Here is a 17,258-nt window from a genome sequence, read left to right on the forward strand (position 1 = left end):
ATAGAGATAGAGATAGAGATAGAGATAGAGATAGAGATAGAGATAGAGAGAGAGAGAGAGAGAGAGAGGATGGGTTAGGGGTGTGGGAAAGGGAGATATTCAGGTAAAAAGAACTCCAGAAAAGTCAGAAGCAGGCTGGGACTGAGCGAGAGGTCATACTCCCCTCCCCAACCCCGGAGAACAAAGTTATCAGGTTTGTTTGTTTTTAAAATATATTTTATTGATTTTTTACAGAGAGGAAGGGAGAGGGATAAAGAGTTAGAAACATCGGTCAGCTGCCTCCTGCACACTCCCCACTGGGGATGTGCCCACAACCAAGGTACATGCCCTTGACCGGAACTGAACCCGGGACCCTTCAGTCCGCAGGTTGACGCTCTATCCACTGAGCCAAGCCGGTCAGGGTCAAAGTTACCAGGTTTTAAGAGATTTGCAGGAGTTTTGCATCAAACCCATCTCTTCTCCTGCACTTGCCTTCACAGGAGAAATATTGCTCTTTGTCTTTGTCCCGCACTCCCTGGCTCCCCATCAGTCTCCTCAAAAAGGTGAAACAATTTCATAAAACGCGTCCTAGCAGAGTCATATGCAAAAGTATGCAAATCGATGCGAGCTACTTGGCGCCCCTGGGCTTTCTGCCCGCAGTTTTATCCCGGTTCTGAGTCTCCCACAGGAACTGCTAGATTAGGGTCCAGACGCCCCACCTCATCCCCTGGCTCTCCGTTGCAAACCGGGTGACTGCGGGCCAAGGGGTGGACACGCGTGCAATTGTTCTCCACCCACCCCCACCCAACTCCTTCCTCAAACCTCCCCAGTCTCCCGCACTTTCGCGGATAAACCCCGGGGCCTGCGAGGAAATGGAGCCAGGGTTTTGAGAGCTAGAGGAGCGAGCTTGGGCTTTGCCTCAGTTTCCCCAAGGGCCCGGTAAAGGGAGGGAGGATTTCTGTTCTAAAGTCAGGCGGGACAGAGTCCGACAGAGCCTCCTTTCTCATCTCGGGGGCTTTAAGGAAGCAGGAAACTCTCCCGCGACGTCCAGATCCCGGCTCGGGGCTCTGGGCTCGGGGCTCAGGGGGCGGGGACTCCAACTCTTGCTGAGTGACTCCAGTCTCTGGCCCTGCTCGTGGCCGTAGGGGCGGGGGGTGGGGAGGAGGAAGGGTGTCGGATTAATCCCTTAATTACGCTGTGGTCGGGTGGCACCTGCTTTCCGCCGCTCAGCCCCCAGGGGACCGCGGCGCGGAGGGGTGGAGAGAAGGACAGGGAAGGCGGGCGCGCGGAGGCACGCGCGGCACCCGGGCGCCGGCCGGCGGGACAGCGGCACCGTGGCTGGGACGGAGCGCAGAGGCTGCCGAGGGGCTGGCGGCTCCCGGCCCGCGGGTCGCAGACCCAGGGGCTGGGTCCCGAGCCCCCCGCCCGGGTCCTGGTCGGGTCGCGCCATGCTGCGCTACCTGCTCAACGCGCTGCTGCAGATGAACCTGTTCGCCGACTCCCTGGCCGGGGACGCGTCCAACTCCAGCGAACTGCTCTTCGGCTTCAACGCCTCGGGGGCGGCGCTCAACCACAGCCTGCTGTCCCCGGGCGAGCCTTCTCTCAACGGTAAGCCCCAGCCCCGTGGGGACGTCGGATCCCGAATGGGGGTAAGGTGGGAGGGCGGCGTGGAGGAGGAGACCAAGCGATCCCGCTCCTCTTGGAGACCCAGGGGCGCCTCCCAGCGCCTCCCCGGGTGGGGATCAAGGGATGATATGGGGCTTTGAGCACCTGAGTGGGTGTACCGGCGGGGGTCGAGGGTTTGGGGGGAGATGGTCTCTGAGTCCATTACTCCCCACCTCCCCAGGCGACCCCAGGCCATCCCAGGCGAGGAGAAACATGGGTGGGTGCGAGCAAGTTCGAGCTAGGAGAGGCTGCGGGGAGGAGAGCGGAGGGGCGTGGTCGCCGGGCCTGGACCAAGCTGGGCCACTTACTGACCCGCCCAGGTAGCAGGCTTCCCACCGGGAACCCAAGTTTGCCAAGAACTCTAAACTTAGGACGAGGGCGAGGAAGCCGAAATGTTGGGCGTGTTTGCTACAGAGCTCGACAGAGGCGGCGGCCGTTTCAGGGAACTTAGGAGTTTGCCCCTCAGAGGCGGGCTCGCAGCCGGTCCACCGGGCAGAGCTGGGCGGGCAGGCTGTGCTGGCGGCGAGGTCGTCAACGCTAATTACGGTGATTAATAAATAATGGCTGAGACCGCGCGCTCCTCCGCGTCCCGGGAGCTGGGAGAGGTCCGGGCTCGCCCCCTGCCGGCCGCCTCGGGAACTCCCACGTTCCCTGGCACTTGGGCCGGGGTTCCCTCTGATTCTTCCCCAGCCGGGGTCTGCGGACCTCAGCCAACTGGAATCTTGGGCGAACGCTGTGCTGGAGACCCCAAAGCGGCGAGAAAGGAGACCTGGGCAGTGGTGTGTGTGTGTGTACTCAGGTGCTGGGGAGAAACCCCAGAGCCCCATTAGCATGACCCTTAGCTATTCATTAGCTTCTGTTGAAGCCTCTCCTGAGACCCCAAATGACAGGGAGGAAATTCCAGGGAAAGGGAGCCTGCAGATGTGTCTACAGGAATTAGGGGAAAGCGCAGACCAGCAAGGTGAACCATGCACGGAGCGTGGGGAGGAAGATGGGGAATGAGCTGGAATTCTCCAATCTGCTGACCTCCCAGATCCCCAGGAGGTTCAGCACAGAGCCCTTCTCACAGACACCTCAGTGATCTCACAGAGCACGTTCACTCCACACTGTCCCGGTGAGGTTTGTAGGGAAGGAATTGATGGTCAGGTTCGCAGTGGAGGAAGCAAATTCAGAGAAGATAGACCAGTACCCCAGTGGGCACAAAAACAGCACAAAGCTTGGCTATAACAGACCTGCCTATTCCCATGACGTCCGATGGTTAGGTGAAGGGCAAAGGGGACTACTGGGGCCTGGTAGAATCCGATTCAGGTAAAGACTATAGTAGCCAAGATCAGGTCAGGTGGGTGAGGTAGAAGAACCCTTAAGTAACCTTAGTCCAGCCATATTTATTGAGCCTTCCCCCAAGTGCTTTTGGGGAAGTACATTATGGTCTTAAGACGACCCTACCACTATTCTTTATTACTATAAAGAAGCTGAGACTCAGAGAAGTTCAAGAACTGCCCAAGTTCTCACAGGACTTAGTGTCGAGGCCTGAGACTCCCACCCTAGTTTGTTCCAGCCCACCCCTGAGCTCTTCATCATTCCAGTGCTGCTCACCTGAACTGGGCCTGAGGTTTGCCTAAACTGGGCCTGGGATGGGATGGAGGGGAATGGGGTGAGAATCAGAAGTTTCCATCTAGAAGGGAAATGGAGAAAATGATTCCCTTCTCCAAGTGGGCAACCCTTCCAGCGTCCTCTCCATGGGAACTTCTAAGAGCAGGGTGGGAAGTGAAACCCAATCTCACACTGAGGCTGGAAGTCGAGGTTCCGCGGATTCTGGAACAGAGTGGAGAAGCGGAGTAGGGATGGGGAGGTGGGGAACAGAAGCCGGTTCCGTAAGTCCTGGTTAGTGAAGGGCACAGATGCCGTGAGGTGGCAGCGGCGCCTACTGGCCGCCAGGGGTCCCGAAGCCACTTTGAATCAAGCTGGGGCAGTGGTTGACAAACCGCGGCTCGAGAGCCACATGCGTCTCGTTGGCCCCTTGAGTGTGGCTCTTCCACAAAATACCACGGCCTGGGCGGGTCTATTTTGAAGAAGTGGCGTTAGAAGAAGTTTAAGTTTAAAAAATTTGGCTCTCAAAAGAAATTTCAATCGTTGTACTGTTGATATTTGGCTCTGTTGACTAATGAGTTTGCCGACCACTGACTGCTGGGGTATCTGAGCCTGACGGGCTCCGGGCTCCTGGATCCCAAACCACTGCAGAGGCGAAGCGAGCAGAAGGCAGCAGGCCCAGGGAGGGGCAGGAGCAGAACGCGTGGTGAACGGACCAGAGAGCACCAGGGAAGGAGAGCAATTCCTTTCTCATTGGTTGGTGGCCTTTCATCACCTGAGAACCACCTGCTGGAACCTGTGCCCGCTCAGAAAAGAGCGTTACCCACATTTCCACTGTCGTCCGCATTGGTTCAGTTCCGGTGGCTTCACAGGAGCCCGAAGCATGATTGTCTGGGGTGTCAATAGACGTGCTCTGTGCCAGTTCCTGGGCTCCCAGGCCCCGCCCATCACTCAAGCCTTCCTAGTCCCGGGGGACCCCAGGCCTGGCCACGTTCTCCATGTCGCTGCCCGGGACCGCGCCGCGCCGAGGCGAGGAACCCAGTGTGGGCCTTAGCTGTCCCGCTTATGGAGCAAGGACATCTGAGAACCACTGCGGACGGGGAATGAGGCCATTCAGCTAGAGGCGCGGGTGGCCCTCCATTCCCCATTAGACCTGGCCGAGGGGGAGGAGGCGGGTGTCCTGATTCCTTGGCTTATCTGCGTCTTCCCAGAAGGATGTACCCGCCCCTACAGAAAGAGGAGGGGTCCTTTTTCTCTCTGGAGCTCCCGTCTTTCCCCAACTTGCCGGTCTGAACGCTCTGCGTCCCTCCCATCCTCCAGGGTCAAGAGTCGGGCCGGAGGACGCGATGCCGCGCATCGTGGAGCAGCCACCAGATCTGCTGGTGTCCCGAGGCGAACCGGCCACGCTGCCCTGCCGTGCGGAGGGCCGGCCCCGGCCCAACATCGAGTGGTACAAAAACGGGGCGCGCGTGGCCACCGCGCGCGAGGACCCGCGCGCTCATCGCCTGCTGCTGCCCAGCGGCGCCCTCTTCTTCCCGCGAATCGTGCACGGGCGCCGCGCGCGCCCCGACGAGGGCGTGTACACGTGTGTGGCGCGCAATTACCTGGGGGCGGCGGCCAGCAGGAACGCCTCGCTGGAAGTGGCAGGTGAAGTCGGGTCGTCAGCCAGTGTGGGGTCTGGGGTGCGGGAGGGCGCGGGCAATCCCGTCTAGAACCAGCTCCCATCTCAGGCGATTCCTCTTCCGTTGGGACTGTGCCTTTGGTCTCTTATGCCCACGCCTGGGCCTGGTACTTTTTCACCTGTGGCGGGGCAGACGGTCACAGTCATAAAAGTACTCATATTCTCTCTCTCTCTCTCTCTCTCTCTCTCTCTCTCCAGTCCTTCGCGACGATTTCCGGCAGTCTCCTGGGAACGTGGTGGTGGCAGTGGGGGAGCCAGCTGTGATGGAATGCGTGCCCCCCCGCGGCCACCCGGAGCCGTCGGTGACCTGGAAGAAGGGCAGTACCCCAGTCAAGGAGGAGGAGGGAAGGATCACGGTGAGGGCTGGGCCAGGCAGGGGATGCAACAGGGGGGCGGAGTCAGCAGTCACAAGGGGGCGGGGCCATGCGCTCGGGGTCTGGCGCCTGCCTCCGAGGAGAAAGGCCTGAATCCAAGGGTCTTGGAAGGCGGGGAATAATGCTCGCTCGGGTGATAAGGCGGGAGATCTGAGATCAGGGCATCAGCTGACTAGAGGCTGGGAGCCAGCTGTTGAGTGAGGGTTAAATGAGGATGGGTAGGATGGACTTGGTATAAGATAGGGGGGTGGAGCCTGATGCCCCAGGGACTCTTGAGAGAAAAAAACAGACCTGAGCCCCACCTTGGGCAAAGCGACAATTTCTTATCTAGATGGATCAGCTTCACTGGTTTTCTTCATGGGTTTGTTGTGAAAATCAAATAAATATGCTTTGATGGCTATAAAGGACCAGAGTTCCTGTGATTACTCCGCAGATCCGTGGCGGGAAGCTGATGATGTCACATACACACAAGAGTGATGCAGGGATGTACGTGTGTGTGGCCTCCAACATGGCAGGAGAACGGGAGAGTGGGCCGGCAGAACTGGTGGTACAGGGTAGGCATGCGGAGGTTTGAAGTGATGGGAGCATGCAGTCGGGGAATCACGCAGCTGTGCAGACCCCTGACTGTTCCCTCACTCCCACGCCACAGAGCGTCCCTCATTCCTGCGGAGACCAGTGAATCAGGTGGTCCTGGCTGATGCCCCTGCACATTTCCCATGTGAGGTGCAAGGGGATCCCCCACCTCGTCTACACTGGCGAAAGGAGGATGGAGAACTGCCCACAGGCAGGTGAGGAGAGCCAACCAGCTCACGTGTGTACCCCGCCCTAGAAAACGAAGGCAGATACCCTCTCACACAGAGAAGTCTGTTCCCCAGAGCCTGTGGCCCTGCCCTACCCACTCCCCAGCTCCATTCATAGAGCTTCTGTCCCTGTTGAGGTCTGCCTAGTCCCTGGTGTCTGTCCTGGGGGAGACAGAAGTGGTCTGTAGCTATGGCCAACCCAGCCTGGGGGTGGGGAGTGGAGCAGGTATGAGATCCGGAGTGACCACAGCCTATGGATTGGGCGTGTGAGTGCTGAAGACGAGGGGACATACACCTGTGTGGCGGAGAACAGCGTGGGCCGAGTGGAAGCGTCTGGCTCCCTCAGTGTTCACGGTGAGGCCCCACTTGGTTCTGCCCGCTGCAGGGGTGAAATGAGGGAAATGGAGGGTGGGCCGAGCAGGAAAGGACAAGCAGGAGATGTTGGGTCACCTGAGACTCGTGCAAGAGAGAGAAGGAGACAGCTAAACAGACTTGAGCAAGAGATGTGTGAGAATCTGCTCCTACTTCAGCCAAGCTTGAACTTCTCTCTCTCCTGTCCCCTCAGTCTCCCTTCTTAGTACCCCTGACTCCCTGTTCCTTTATCTCCCCTCCCCTTGCCAGTCCCACCCCAGCTGGTGACCCAGCCCCAGGACCAGATGGCAGCTGTTGGAGAGAGCGTGACTTTTCAGTGCGAGACCAAAGGAAACCCGCCCCCTGCCATCTTCTGGCAGAAGGAGGGAAGTCAAGTAGGTGCCCACTCCGGGGGCTTCCCACCAGCTTCTCCTTGGGTCCTAGCCCCCTCCTTCTACATTCTTCAAACTGCTCTCAGGGTTCTGCTTCACCTTTGGTCCTCCCAGGAACCCTTGCAGGTTGTTTGTGAGGATTAAATAAGATAATTAATATAAAGGGCCTGGGACATAACTAACACTTTTGAAATAAATGGTAATATATTTAGGTGGTAGGGAACGGTCCTGTGTAGCAATTCCTTGGAATCTTTCTCTTAGGATCAAGGACCTCCTGAGGATGCAGCAAGCTCAATTAGATCCCTCCTTCCCCAGGCCGTGGGTCCTTGGCTTCATACATTGCTCTAGAAAGCAAATAGCTCTGTATCAAAGCGGCGGAGGGTAGAATAGGACCTGCTTTTCTATTTATAAGAGGCCTCCACCAGGGGGCGCGCAATAGTAGCAAACAAACGCCCAAACATGGAACTGGAATGAACATTAACTGAAGTTACAACATAAGTAACTTCCTGTAAGGGAAAGGCGGGAATTTTGCTACTGGAAAACAAGATCAGTATAACAAAATAAGTCTGACTAACTCCACCCGCTGGGAAACCAGGCCACTATTCCCTCATTCCAAATCCACAGCCACAATTTCCCCAACATCTTCTCTAGCATCAGAGTCTGCTGTGTTTCCATTAGATTCTGAAATGAATAAAAGTGCTGGTGGCGGTAGAGGGTGGGAGTAGGTATGAGTCAGGGGCTCAGCATGATGCTATATGTCCTGAGACCCACACCTACTCCACTTACCTCCCCTGTATGTATCTAATGTAAAATGTTAGAGCCAGAAAGAAGGGGAAAGTATGTAACATTTATCACGCAATGTATTAAGAGTTTCATGTGATTACTTCATTTAATCTTAACTATCCTCTAAGAGTCCTATTTGGGGAAATTTGAGCTTAGGAAGTTCAAATAGCTTGCACAGAGCTGGGGAGTACATCCCCAAATCATCTAATCAAATCGCTCATTTTTGTGAATAGGTTTAACTAGTTCGCCCAAGGTCACACAACTGGCTGGGGACAGAGCATGAATCAGGACCTCGGGAACGCTCTGAATTCTGGTGTTGATGGGAATGGGGGCTGCCTGCTCATTCCCTTCCTTGGGTCCTTGCTCTGTCCCCAGGTGCTGCTTTTCCCCAGTCAGTCCCATCAGCCCACAGGGCGCCTCTCAGTCTCCCCCAGAGGCCAGCTCAACATCACGGACGTGCAGAGTGGGGATGCTGGCTACTATGTGTGCCAGGCGGTCAGTGTGGCTGGCAGCATCCTGGCCAAGGCCCTGTTGAAGGTAAAAGGAGGTATGTGCCTATGGAGATAAGATGGGACCCAGAGGCCTGGAAGGAAATAATGGCTTCAAGAGATGCTTTTCTTGGATTCTCTACAATATGTCTGCAAGGGGCGTGGGGGCATGTTCCTGAGACATGCCCTCAAAGTTTCAAAAGAAGCCACTAATAATAGATTGCTGGTTCCGGGCAGAGACTGCAGTTGGTTGTGGAAGCCCCTTCAATCTTGCGGGGAGGGGGCTATGGGATCGAGCAGAGAATGAGGACAAGGAGCTGGTTGCCTGAACCTGGGATCCTCCTCTGAGGTACCCAAGTTCTTCCTCTCTCAGCCTCGATGGATGGGCTGCCTCCCATCATCCTCCAGGGACCAGCAAATCAGACACTGGCACTTGGCTCCTCTGTGTGGCTGCCATGCAGAGTGACCGGGAACCCCCAACCTAGCGTCCAATGGAAGAAAGACGGGCAGTGGCTGCAGGGGGGTGACCTCCAGCTCAACCTAATGGCCAATGGTACCCTGCACATCACCAACGTGCAGGTGAGTCTCACCCCGGGCCCAAGTAACTCTAACTCCATTCTAACCATCTGCTCTCTCAGACCACCTAGAGTGCACAACCTCCTCCCATCCTTCTGAATACCGTGCTCCACCCTCTCACCCTACCTTGTTCCACTCCCAGTTTGCCAGTCCTCTACCCTCTCCTACAGGAGGCAGATGTGGGCTTCTACAGCTGTGTGGCCAGGAGTTCCACAGGGGAGGCCACGTGGAGTGCCTGGCTTAGGAGGCGGGGTGAGTTTCTCATTTGTTCCCTTCTTTGCCAGCGCCTTTCTCCAAACATTCTTCAAAGGCAGCCAATGCTCGCCAACCCCCAGGACTGGTTTTATCTTCCCAATGCCATGGCCTTGGTAGTGGGAGGAGGAGGAGGACAGAATTGGTGCCCTTGGGAGGCAGATGTGAGTGGAGATTGGTGCACTATGCCCCCTCTCCACCATCACCGCTGTCGCAGCTCCACCCTCCCTCTGGGAAGGAGGCAGGTTACATTCTTTTCCCAGTCTTCTACTTAAAAGATTGTCTCCTCACTGCAGAAGACTGGGGAGAATTACCAGGCCCGCCTCCAGAACCCAGTACCCCTCCAGGGCCTCCCTCTCAGCCAGTGGTCACTGAGATCACCAAGAACAGCGTGACCCTGACCTGGAAGCCCAACCCGCAGGCTGGGGCCACAGTTACCTCTTACTTGATAGAGGCTTTCAGGTACAGAGAAGGTTGTGAGTGCAAACCTGGACAGTTCAAAGGAGGGGCCCCTATGTCCTTAGGGTCTTTGCTATTGTGGGGAGAGGTTTGCCAGTTCCCTTTCCTGGGGGGGGGGGGGGAGAGGCAGTAGGGGGCCACAGAGAATGGATGAGATGGAGTAGGCAAGTTGGGGGTCCCTGGCTCAGACAACTCTGCCACCTCATTCCCGTGGTAGCCAAGCAGCTGGCAACACATGGCGGACAGTGGCAGATGGCGTGCAGCTGGAGACACACACCGTCGCCGGTTTACAGCCCAACACCATCTACCTGTTCCTGGTGCGAGCGGTGGGAGCTTGGGGCCTCAGTGAACCCAGCCCCATCTCTGAGCCTGTCCGCACCCAGGGTAAGGGCAGGGTCCTGGCTCATGGTTATGACATGTGACACTGCATAGCACCCCTCCCCCCAAACCATGGCACCATGGCAGCTTTTTCCTGTGGTGCCAGGTCTATACTGGGGGCTGGCCTGAAGCAGGGGGTCATGCTTCCCTCTCATTGAGGGAACAAGAGAAGAAGGAGGAGGGGGGGAAGGGAGGAGGAGGGGGAGGGAGAGGGAGAAGAAGGAGGAGGGGGGGAAGGGAGGAGGAGGGGGAGGGAGAGGGAGAAGAAGGAGGAGGAGGACGAGGAGAAGGAGGGGGAGGGGAGAGAGAAAGAGAGAGAGAGAGAGAAAGAGAGAGACAGGGTGGAGAATGATTCAGTCACCTTGGTGGCACCTCACTCCTGAGTCCCTTACAGCGTATGTAGATTATCAGGACTAGAAGGCCCACCTCTGTCCCCCCTCCCCCAGCCTCTCTTGACCCTGGGGTGTGCTCTGGAGCACTAAGTAGTACTGTCTATAGGGCAGGGCAGAGGCAGGACACAGCACACTGTCATGGTGACTCCCTGTCCCTGCTGGCCCCTGCTGAGTGGGCTCTTTGTTCAACAGACAGCAACCCATCCAGGCCAGTGGAGGACCCATGGAGAGGCCAGCCGGGACTGGCTGAAGTGGCCGTGCGTCTGCAGGAGCCCATCGTCCTGGGGCCCCGGACCCTGCAGGTGTCCTGGACTGTGAGTGTGGCATAGGGATGAGGTGAAGGGCAGGGATAATGACGGGGGATATAGGGGCCTCCAAGAATGGGTGGGGGAGAGTGGGAAGGGAGTGGCTGGGGAAGACGGGTGAATGGAGGAGGGGCTGGTATGCTTCCTCTTTTCTCCTGCAGGTCGATGGCCCAGTCCAGCTGGTGCAAGGTTTCCGGGTGTCTTGGAGGGTAGCAGGTCCTGATGGGGAAAGCTGGACAGTGCTGGACCTACAGCCCCCAAGCCAGCAAAGTACTGTGCTAAGAGGACTCCCCCCGGGAACCCGAATTCAGGTCAAGGTGCAAGCCCAAGGCCAGGAGGGGCTGGGTGCTGACAGTCTCTTGGTGACCAGGAGCACTCCTGAGGAGGGTAAGGGGCAGCTCGGAGCTGCTGGATGGACAAGAGGGAAGTGGGCGGGGGAAGGCTTGCAGGGGGAGAGCAAGGCAAGTGGGTGGGAAGCCTTAGTTCCCTAAGATGTTAGAACTGGGGGCGGGGGATGGAGGGGGTGGGAAGAGATTGGGGCCTGAGGGGCAGCTTGCAATGGCTGAGTCCTTCTCACCACGTTCCACCCTGGCCAGCCCCCAGCGGTCCCCCCCAGGCAGTGGCAGTAGCCTTGGGGGGTGAAGGTAACAGCAGTATCACTGTGTCCTGGGAACCTCCGCTCCCCTCCCAGCAGAATGGGGTCATCAAGGAATACCAGGTACAGGGTGTGTGGGAGGGAGAAGGCTGGGTGGGAGGGAGAGGAGGGCCCGGGCTAGGATTGGAAGTGATCTAGGGCCAGCCTTGTGGCTGGGGGGTGAGGCTCGTGGGGAGGAGAGAGGGTTCCGTGCCTCTCCAGGCTGAATTATGCCTGGCTGAACGCCCTGTGCCATTCCGGGCGTCAAGTTTCCACGTGAGGCCAGAATCCCATTCCCGACTCTAACCTGGGTCTCGGCCTCCCCAGATCTGGTGCCTGGGGAATGAGAGCCGCTTCCACCTCAACCGGTCCGCGGCAGGTTGGGCGCGCTCGGCCGTGCTGCAGGGGCTGCTGCCAGGTCTCCCCTACCGGACCCAGGTCGCAGCGGCCACCAGCGCCGGCGTGGGCGTGGCCAGTGCCCCGGTGTCCGTGCAGCTGCGTGAGTCTGGAGGTGGGGGGTGGGGGGACGGAGGGGCTGGAAGTTTCCAGGCCCCTACTGCGCTCACGGCTCTGACCCCCACAGCGACCCCACGGGAACGGGAGCCCGCGCTCGAGGCGGGCCAGGGGCTGGCGGAGCGGCTGGCACGGGTGCTGCGGGAGCCGGCCTTTCTGGCGGGTGGCGGCGCGGCTTGCGGGGCGCTGCTCATCGGGCTCGGCGGCGCCCTCTGCCGGCGCCGCAGGCAGCGCAAGGAGCTCAGCCATTACGCAGGTGAGAGCTGGCGCGGGGGCGGCGGGCTGCGGGGCTGCGGGCCTAGAGCGCCCTCGGACGCGGGGAGACGAAACCGTGTGCCTCGGAGCGGACCGAGCCTGGAGCCGCCTTCCTCGGAGGGAGGCGGGCCGCCCGGAGAGAGGGAGTGGGAGGCTCAACCTCCAAAGTGGGAGGCGGGGGCTGGAGCTACACCCCTGGGAGCAGGGCATTGTCCGCAGCGCGGACCCCAGGGCAGGCGGGACTGAGGGGGAGGAGCGGGGCCGGAGGGGGCGGGACCTGAGCCTAGGAAGGGGTAAGACTTACCCTAAGGCGCCTGGGGAGGAGAGAGCAGGCTCTGCAGTCAGCGTGGGTAAAGGGGGCGAGTCTAGCCCGGCTGGTGTGGCTCAGTGGTTGAGCATCACGGTTGGATTCCCGGTCAGGGCACATGCCCGGGTTGTGGGTTCCAACTAAGTGTGGGGTGCTGATCAATGATTCTCTCTCATCAATGATGTTTCTATCTCTCCCTCTCCCTTCCTCTCTGAAATCAATAAAAATATATTTTAAAATAAGTAAATAAAGGGGACGAGTCTAAGAAGATATACTCGTGATGGTGGGCCTGGTAGGAGGGGTGTGGCCAGGACCCAGGCAATACATTGTGGGGCGGGGTTTGGGTGGAAAGGCCCCGCCGCTATCCCCTCACCCCCCCCTGACGCCCCGCCCCCTTCCTGCGCATCCGGAGAGATCTGAGAGCATCTAGCAGTGGTTCCATCTTGGCTACACATGGGAATCACTTGGGGAGCTTTAGAAAAATACTACTGCCTGAGTCCCTCTCACTCCTAGCAATTCTGATGAAATTGGTCCAGGGTACAGCCTGAGTGGCGATATTGGGACGGGGCGAAGGAGTGGACAAGAGTGTGGCTATTTCTGACCCTTTTTCCATTTTCCCTCTTCTTTCTCCCATGGGGTCCTTTCCGGAAGCCTCCTTTGCCTACACGCCTGCAGGTGAGCCACCACTGACTGCCCTGTGGGGTTCAGACCCCAGCCTGCCCTGTGGGGTTCAGACCTCAGCACAGGCTCTTCTCTCATCCAGTCTCTCCTCATCTTCCCCAGTGTCCTTCCCACACTCGGAGGGCCTTTCGGGAGCCAGTTCCAGGTAATTCGCTCAACTTCCTTCCCAAGGATAGTCGGATAGTCCCCTCCACGGACAGGCCGCACCGCCTCCTCAGCTGACGTGCCCACCACCCCCACTTCCTACCCCCCCCCTCCCCACATTGCCCCTGCCTCCTCTACTTCCCAGGCCTTCCCGGGCCCTCTACCCCAGCGTCCACATGCTCTCCCCCAGGCCACCCGGGGGCCTCGGCCCTGCTCCCTACCCTTGGCTGGCAGACTCCTGGCCCCACCCATCTCGAAGCCCCTCCGCCCAGGAACCCAGAGGAGGCTGCTGCCCCGGCAATCCCGACCCAGACGACAGATATTACAATGGTGAGGAGTTCTCCTTCCCTCAGGGGCCCACGGGGCCCCAGCACCCTTTTCTCCTCTCCAGCTACTGGGGTACACTGAAAGGAGCCCAGTGCTTCTGAGGTTGGTCAGTCCTCAGGAGGATGTGAGTTGGGGGTTTCCTCTGGCCTCACCTGTACCCTGGTTTGGGAAGTAAGGTTTGGGGTGGGGGAAGAAGCGATCCGGTGGGGTTTCCTTTTGCCCTCCATTCTCCTGTTGTCCTGTTTTTCTGTGTCTGCCCTGCCTCCTCCCTGGGCCCCCTCTTTCTCCTCCTCAGAAGCTGGGATCTCCCTGTACCTGGCTCAGACGGCGCGGGGTGCGACCACCTCCCCCGAGGGTCCTGTCTACAGCACCATTGACCCAGCCGGGGAGGAGCTGCAGACCTTCCATGGGGGATTCCCCCCAAACTCCTCCGGGGACCCGAGCACCTGGAGCCAGTATGCTCCCCCAGAATGGAGCCAGGGCGACAGTGGTACGCCTCCCAGTCCTCTCGCCCCACACTCCTCGGGACCTGGCCCAGCACTTGCTTCCGGCAGGTCTCATCTCTGCCCCTTTCCCCCTCTGCTCAGGGCCCAGGGCAGGCAAAGCGAAGCTTCTGGGGAAACCTGTGCAGATGCCCTGCCTCAGCTGGCCAGAAGCCCTGCCCCCACCCCCTCCTTCCTGTGAACTGAGCTGCCTCCAGGGGCCTGAGGAGGAGCTCGAGGGCGAGGGCGGGTAAGGATGCTTCTTGCTGCAGATGCCCTAGCGTGGGACCAGCCCCGGCTGCCTGCAGGGAGGGCAGAGAGCTGGAGAGGAAGGGAGGTGGCCCTGGACAGCCAAGGAAGGGTATGGAAGCTACTCAGTCATCCTCACCCTCCTGCCTCTTTTCCCAGCTCAGAGCCAGGGGAGTGGTGCCCTCCGGTGCCCGAGAGGAGCCACCTGGCCGAGCCCGGCTCCAGTGGAGGGTGCTTGGTTCCTGTATCCCGAGGGGAGACTCCCTCTCCCACACCTTCCTACGGACAGCAGTCCACAGCCACTCTCACCCCCTCACCTCCTGACCCTCCCCAGCCCCTCACTGACATTCCCCATCTCCACCAGATGCCCAGGTAGGGAGGCGCATGGTGCCTTGCACGTTACAGGCCCTCAGTACATATCTGTTCAGTGGATGGATGGATGGATGGATGGATGGATGGATGGATGGATGGATGGATGGAAAGATGGATGGATGGATGGATGGATGGATGGATGGATGGATGGAAGGATGGATGGATGGAAGGATGGATGGAAGGATGGATGGATGGAAGGATGGATGGATGGATGGAAGGATGGATGGATGGAAGGATGGATGGATGGAAGGATGGATGGATGGAAGGAAGGATGGATGGATGGATGGAAGGATGGATGGATGGATGGATGGGTGGATCTGGGATGCATGAGGGTAGAAGGATGATTTGGGGAGAAACCTGGAGACTAACAAGGTCTCTCACTCCCTTCAGACTGTTTCTCCCTCGGAGTGCCTTTGCCAGCTCCCGGGAGCATTTCAAAGACATGGCTTTCCTCATGTTCCACTAGCTCGGGAGCCTGGTGGGGGCCAGCCGTGTCTTGTTCATTTGAGTATTAGGACGAGTGTCTAACACAGTGCCTGGCACACAGTAGGCGCTTAGTGTTTGTTGAGAGAACAAGTGCTAAGGCCTATGTCGTTGCAGGAGGGTGCCCCTTGAGCCTAGTTCCCCTCTCAGTGTGTCCCAGCCCGCTCTGAACAGCCACGAGGGGAGGCCTACTGGCCCGGGGTCTGGCCCCACAGCCGCCCATCACTTCAGCGCCAGCCCTGTCCCTAGCACTGCCAGCAGTGCCCCAGGTGAGTCTACAAAGCCCTCACCTCATCCCACCGCCCCCCAAAGCCTCTTCTAGGCCTTCTCTCTTACCTACTCCTCTCCCTTCTCCTAACACTACAGGGAGAACCCAGCAGGCGCCAAGGGAGATGACTCCTCCACTTCAGGGGCCCCGCGCCCATCGGAAGAAACCCAAGGCCGTGCCCTACAGGCGGGAGCACAGTCCTGGGGGTGAGGGGCCATGGGCCTGAGGGGCGGTGACAGTCAGTAGCGGACACAGGCAGAAACCAAGGGCGGGCTCTGAAGGCTGGAGGTGGGGAACAGGCAAACCCACATCCTGGGCTGTTCATTCCCAGCCTCCTGGCACCAGGGAGTGGGAGTGGGCGGGACTGGTATCAGGGGCGTGGGACCCTCTGCTGAAACAGGCCTCTCCCCAGACTTGCCCCCACCGCCCTTGCCGCCCCCAGAGGAAGAGGCGAGCTGGGCCTCAGGGCTGAGAGCAGCAGGCAGCATGTCCTCCTTGGAACGGGAGCGCAGCGGGGAGAGAAGAGTGGTGCAGGGGGGGGCCTTGGGGGCCCATCGGGGGCCCCTCCCGGATGGTAAGGAGGCCAGGGTGGGCTGGAGGGCAGTGCTATAGAAGGTGGGCTTTAGGACTGGAGGCTGATAGTACAGTGCAGACGGGGCCATTGATGGACTAATTTCAACCCAGCTCACCCCTCACTCTCATTGGGTTCATGCATTTGATCACCATCGAAGGCACTTGTCTCTCCAGCTGTCTCTGAGCAAACCCCCCCGAGGTTCTCCAGTCGTATCCTTTCTCAGGACCAGCCTCAGTGGGAGAAGAACAGGGATGGGTGTTCCCTGCAGGTTTCTGAGCGCGTGTGATGTCAAGGCCGCGGACTGGCCACTCTGCTTCTCGACCCCAGGATGGCCTGAGCCCTTTGCCCGCCCTCAGCTCTCCTTCCAGAGCTGGGATGAGGGTGTGGGTGGCACACTGGGCCAGGAGTGGCGTTCTGCCCCCTGCCTGGGCCCAGCTACTCTTTTCTCTTGTGCTGCAGAAGAGGCCTGGCTCCCTTACAGCCGACCAAGCTTCCTGTCCCGGGGCCAGGCCGCCAGCACCTGCTCCACTGCCGGCAGCAACTCTTCCAGGGGCTCTGGCAGCTCCCGGGGCTCCCGGGGCCCTGGCCGGAGCCGGAGCCGAAGCCGGAGCCAGAGCCAAAGGCCAGGACGGAAATGCCGAGAGGTGGGGGCTAGGGATGGAGAAACAGAGTGGAGGACTAGGGATGACTGGGAAGAGGGAGACAGAGGAGGGCTTGCCGGGGAAGAGTGGGAAGGAGGCGGCCCAGCGAGTGAGGGGCAGGGGGAGTCTTGGGGAACAGTGACAAAGGGTGAAGGCAGATGACACATTGCAGACAGAGGAGGCTGGGCTCCCAGAGAAGTGGGTCAGGGGAGGCGGGTGGGAAGTCAGCCTGGCGATCCCCTCCCGTGGTCTGTTTGCTGTGGGCCGGGCCTTGCGAGCCAGCCCGTGTGTCTCTCTCTAGGAGCCAAGATAACGCTTGATGGAGAATCAGCAGTTCCGTGGGGGAACGGCTTGTCCCGGGCCAGGAGCCTGGATGGGATCCCCTCCCCTGGTAAATGAGGGGGTGCAAAGAGGAGCAGGAGGGGTCTCTTCCCTCGCGGCAGTGACAATGGGGCTCCCTGAGGACTGGCTGAGAAGCCAGGGAGACAGCTCTTCCGTTTCCATCCTACCTACCTGAGACCCATTTGTAAAGGACAATAAAGAGTCTGAGTGATCCTGGGCCATCGTCTGGTTTCGCTCGGGATGAGGGGCAGGAGGGGCCGCCAGGGGGTGGATATCAGGGCCCTTCCTTTTGAACTTCTATCAAAACTCTAGGTGAGGACTGGGCTGAGACCCGACCTGTGCCGCCTCCTGAAGTAGCTGAAGTCACTGTCCCCCCCAGTGACAACCAGAGGGACTTTCCAAATAACGAACCACGAGAAACTTGTCCTGCCCTCGGAGAACTAAGCCAGGCCCTCCCTTCGCGCCTCCTCCGGGTGCTGCTTCTCTCTTGCAAGGAAATATGCCCGCGTAATAATAACTTT

General features: G+C 59.2%; 1 protein-coding gene across 1 annotated transcript; it reads left to right on the forward strand.

Moving 5' to 3' along the window:
• Window positions 1-1,427: 1,427 nt before the first annotated feature.
• On the forward strand, window positions 1,428-16,954 carry ROBO3 (roundabout guidance receptor 3; the record flags this gene model as incomplete). Its single annotated transcript, XM_080649858.1, has 28 exons — window positions 1,428-1,587; window positions 4,555-4,881; window positions 5,114-5,271; window positions 5,723-5,843; window positions 5,939-6,077; window positions 6,316-6,443; window positions 6,711-6,835; window positions 7,991-8,162; window positions 8,477-8,682; window positions 8,850-8,931; window positions 9,228-9,393; window positions 9,608-9,774; window positions 10,353-10,474; window positions 10,627-10,852; window positions 11,062-11,183; window positions 11,427-11,598; window positions 11,683-11,868; window positions 12,826-12,849; window positions 12,958-13,000; window positions 13,190-13,329; window positions 13,622-13,816; window positions 13,914-14,058; window positions 14,217-14,429; window positions 15,030-15,181; window positions 15,279-15,386; window positions 15,593-15,754; window positions 16,214-16,398; window positions 16,697-16,954. The coding sequence occupies 28 exons, from the start codon at window positions 1,428-1,430 to the stop codon at window positions 16,706-16,708; spliced, it is 4,158 nt and encodes a 1,385-aa protein (XP_080505984.1). The 3' UTR covers window positions 16,709-16,954.
• Window positions 16,955-17,258: the final 304 nt, after the last annotated feature.

This window comes from Plecotus auritus (genome assembly GCF_963455305.1).
Source record: "Plecotus auritus genome assembly, chromosome: 13".
Lineage (NCBI taxonomy): Eukaryota > Metazoa > Chordata > Mammalia > Chiroptera > Vespertilionidae > Plecotus > Plecotus auritus.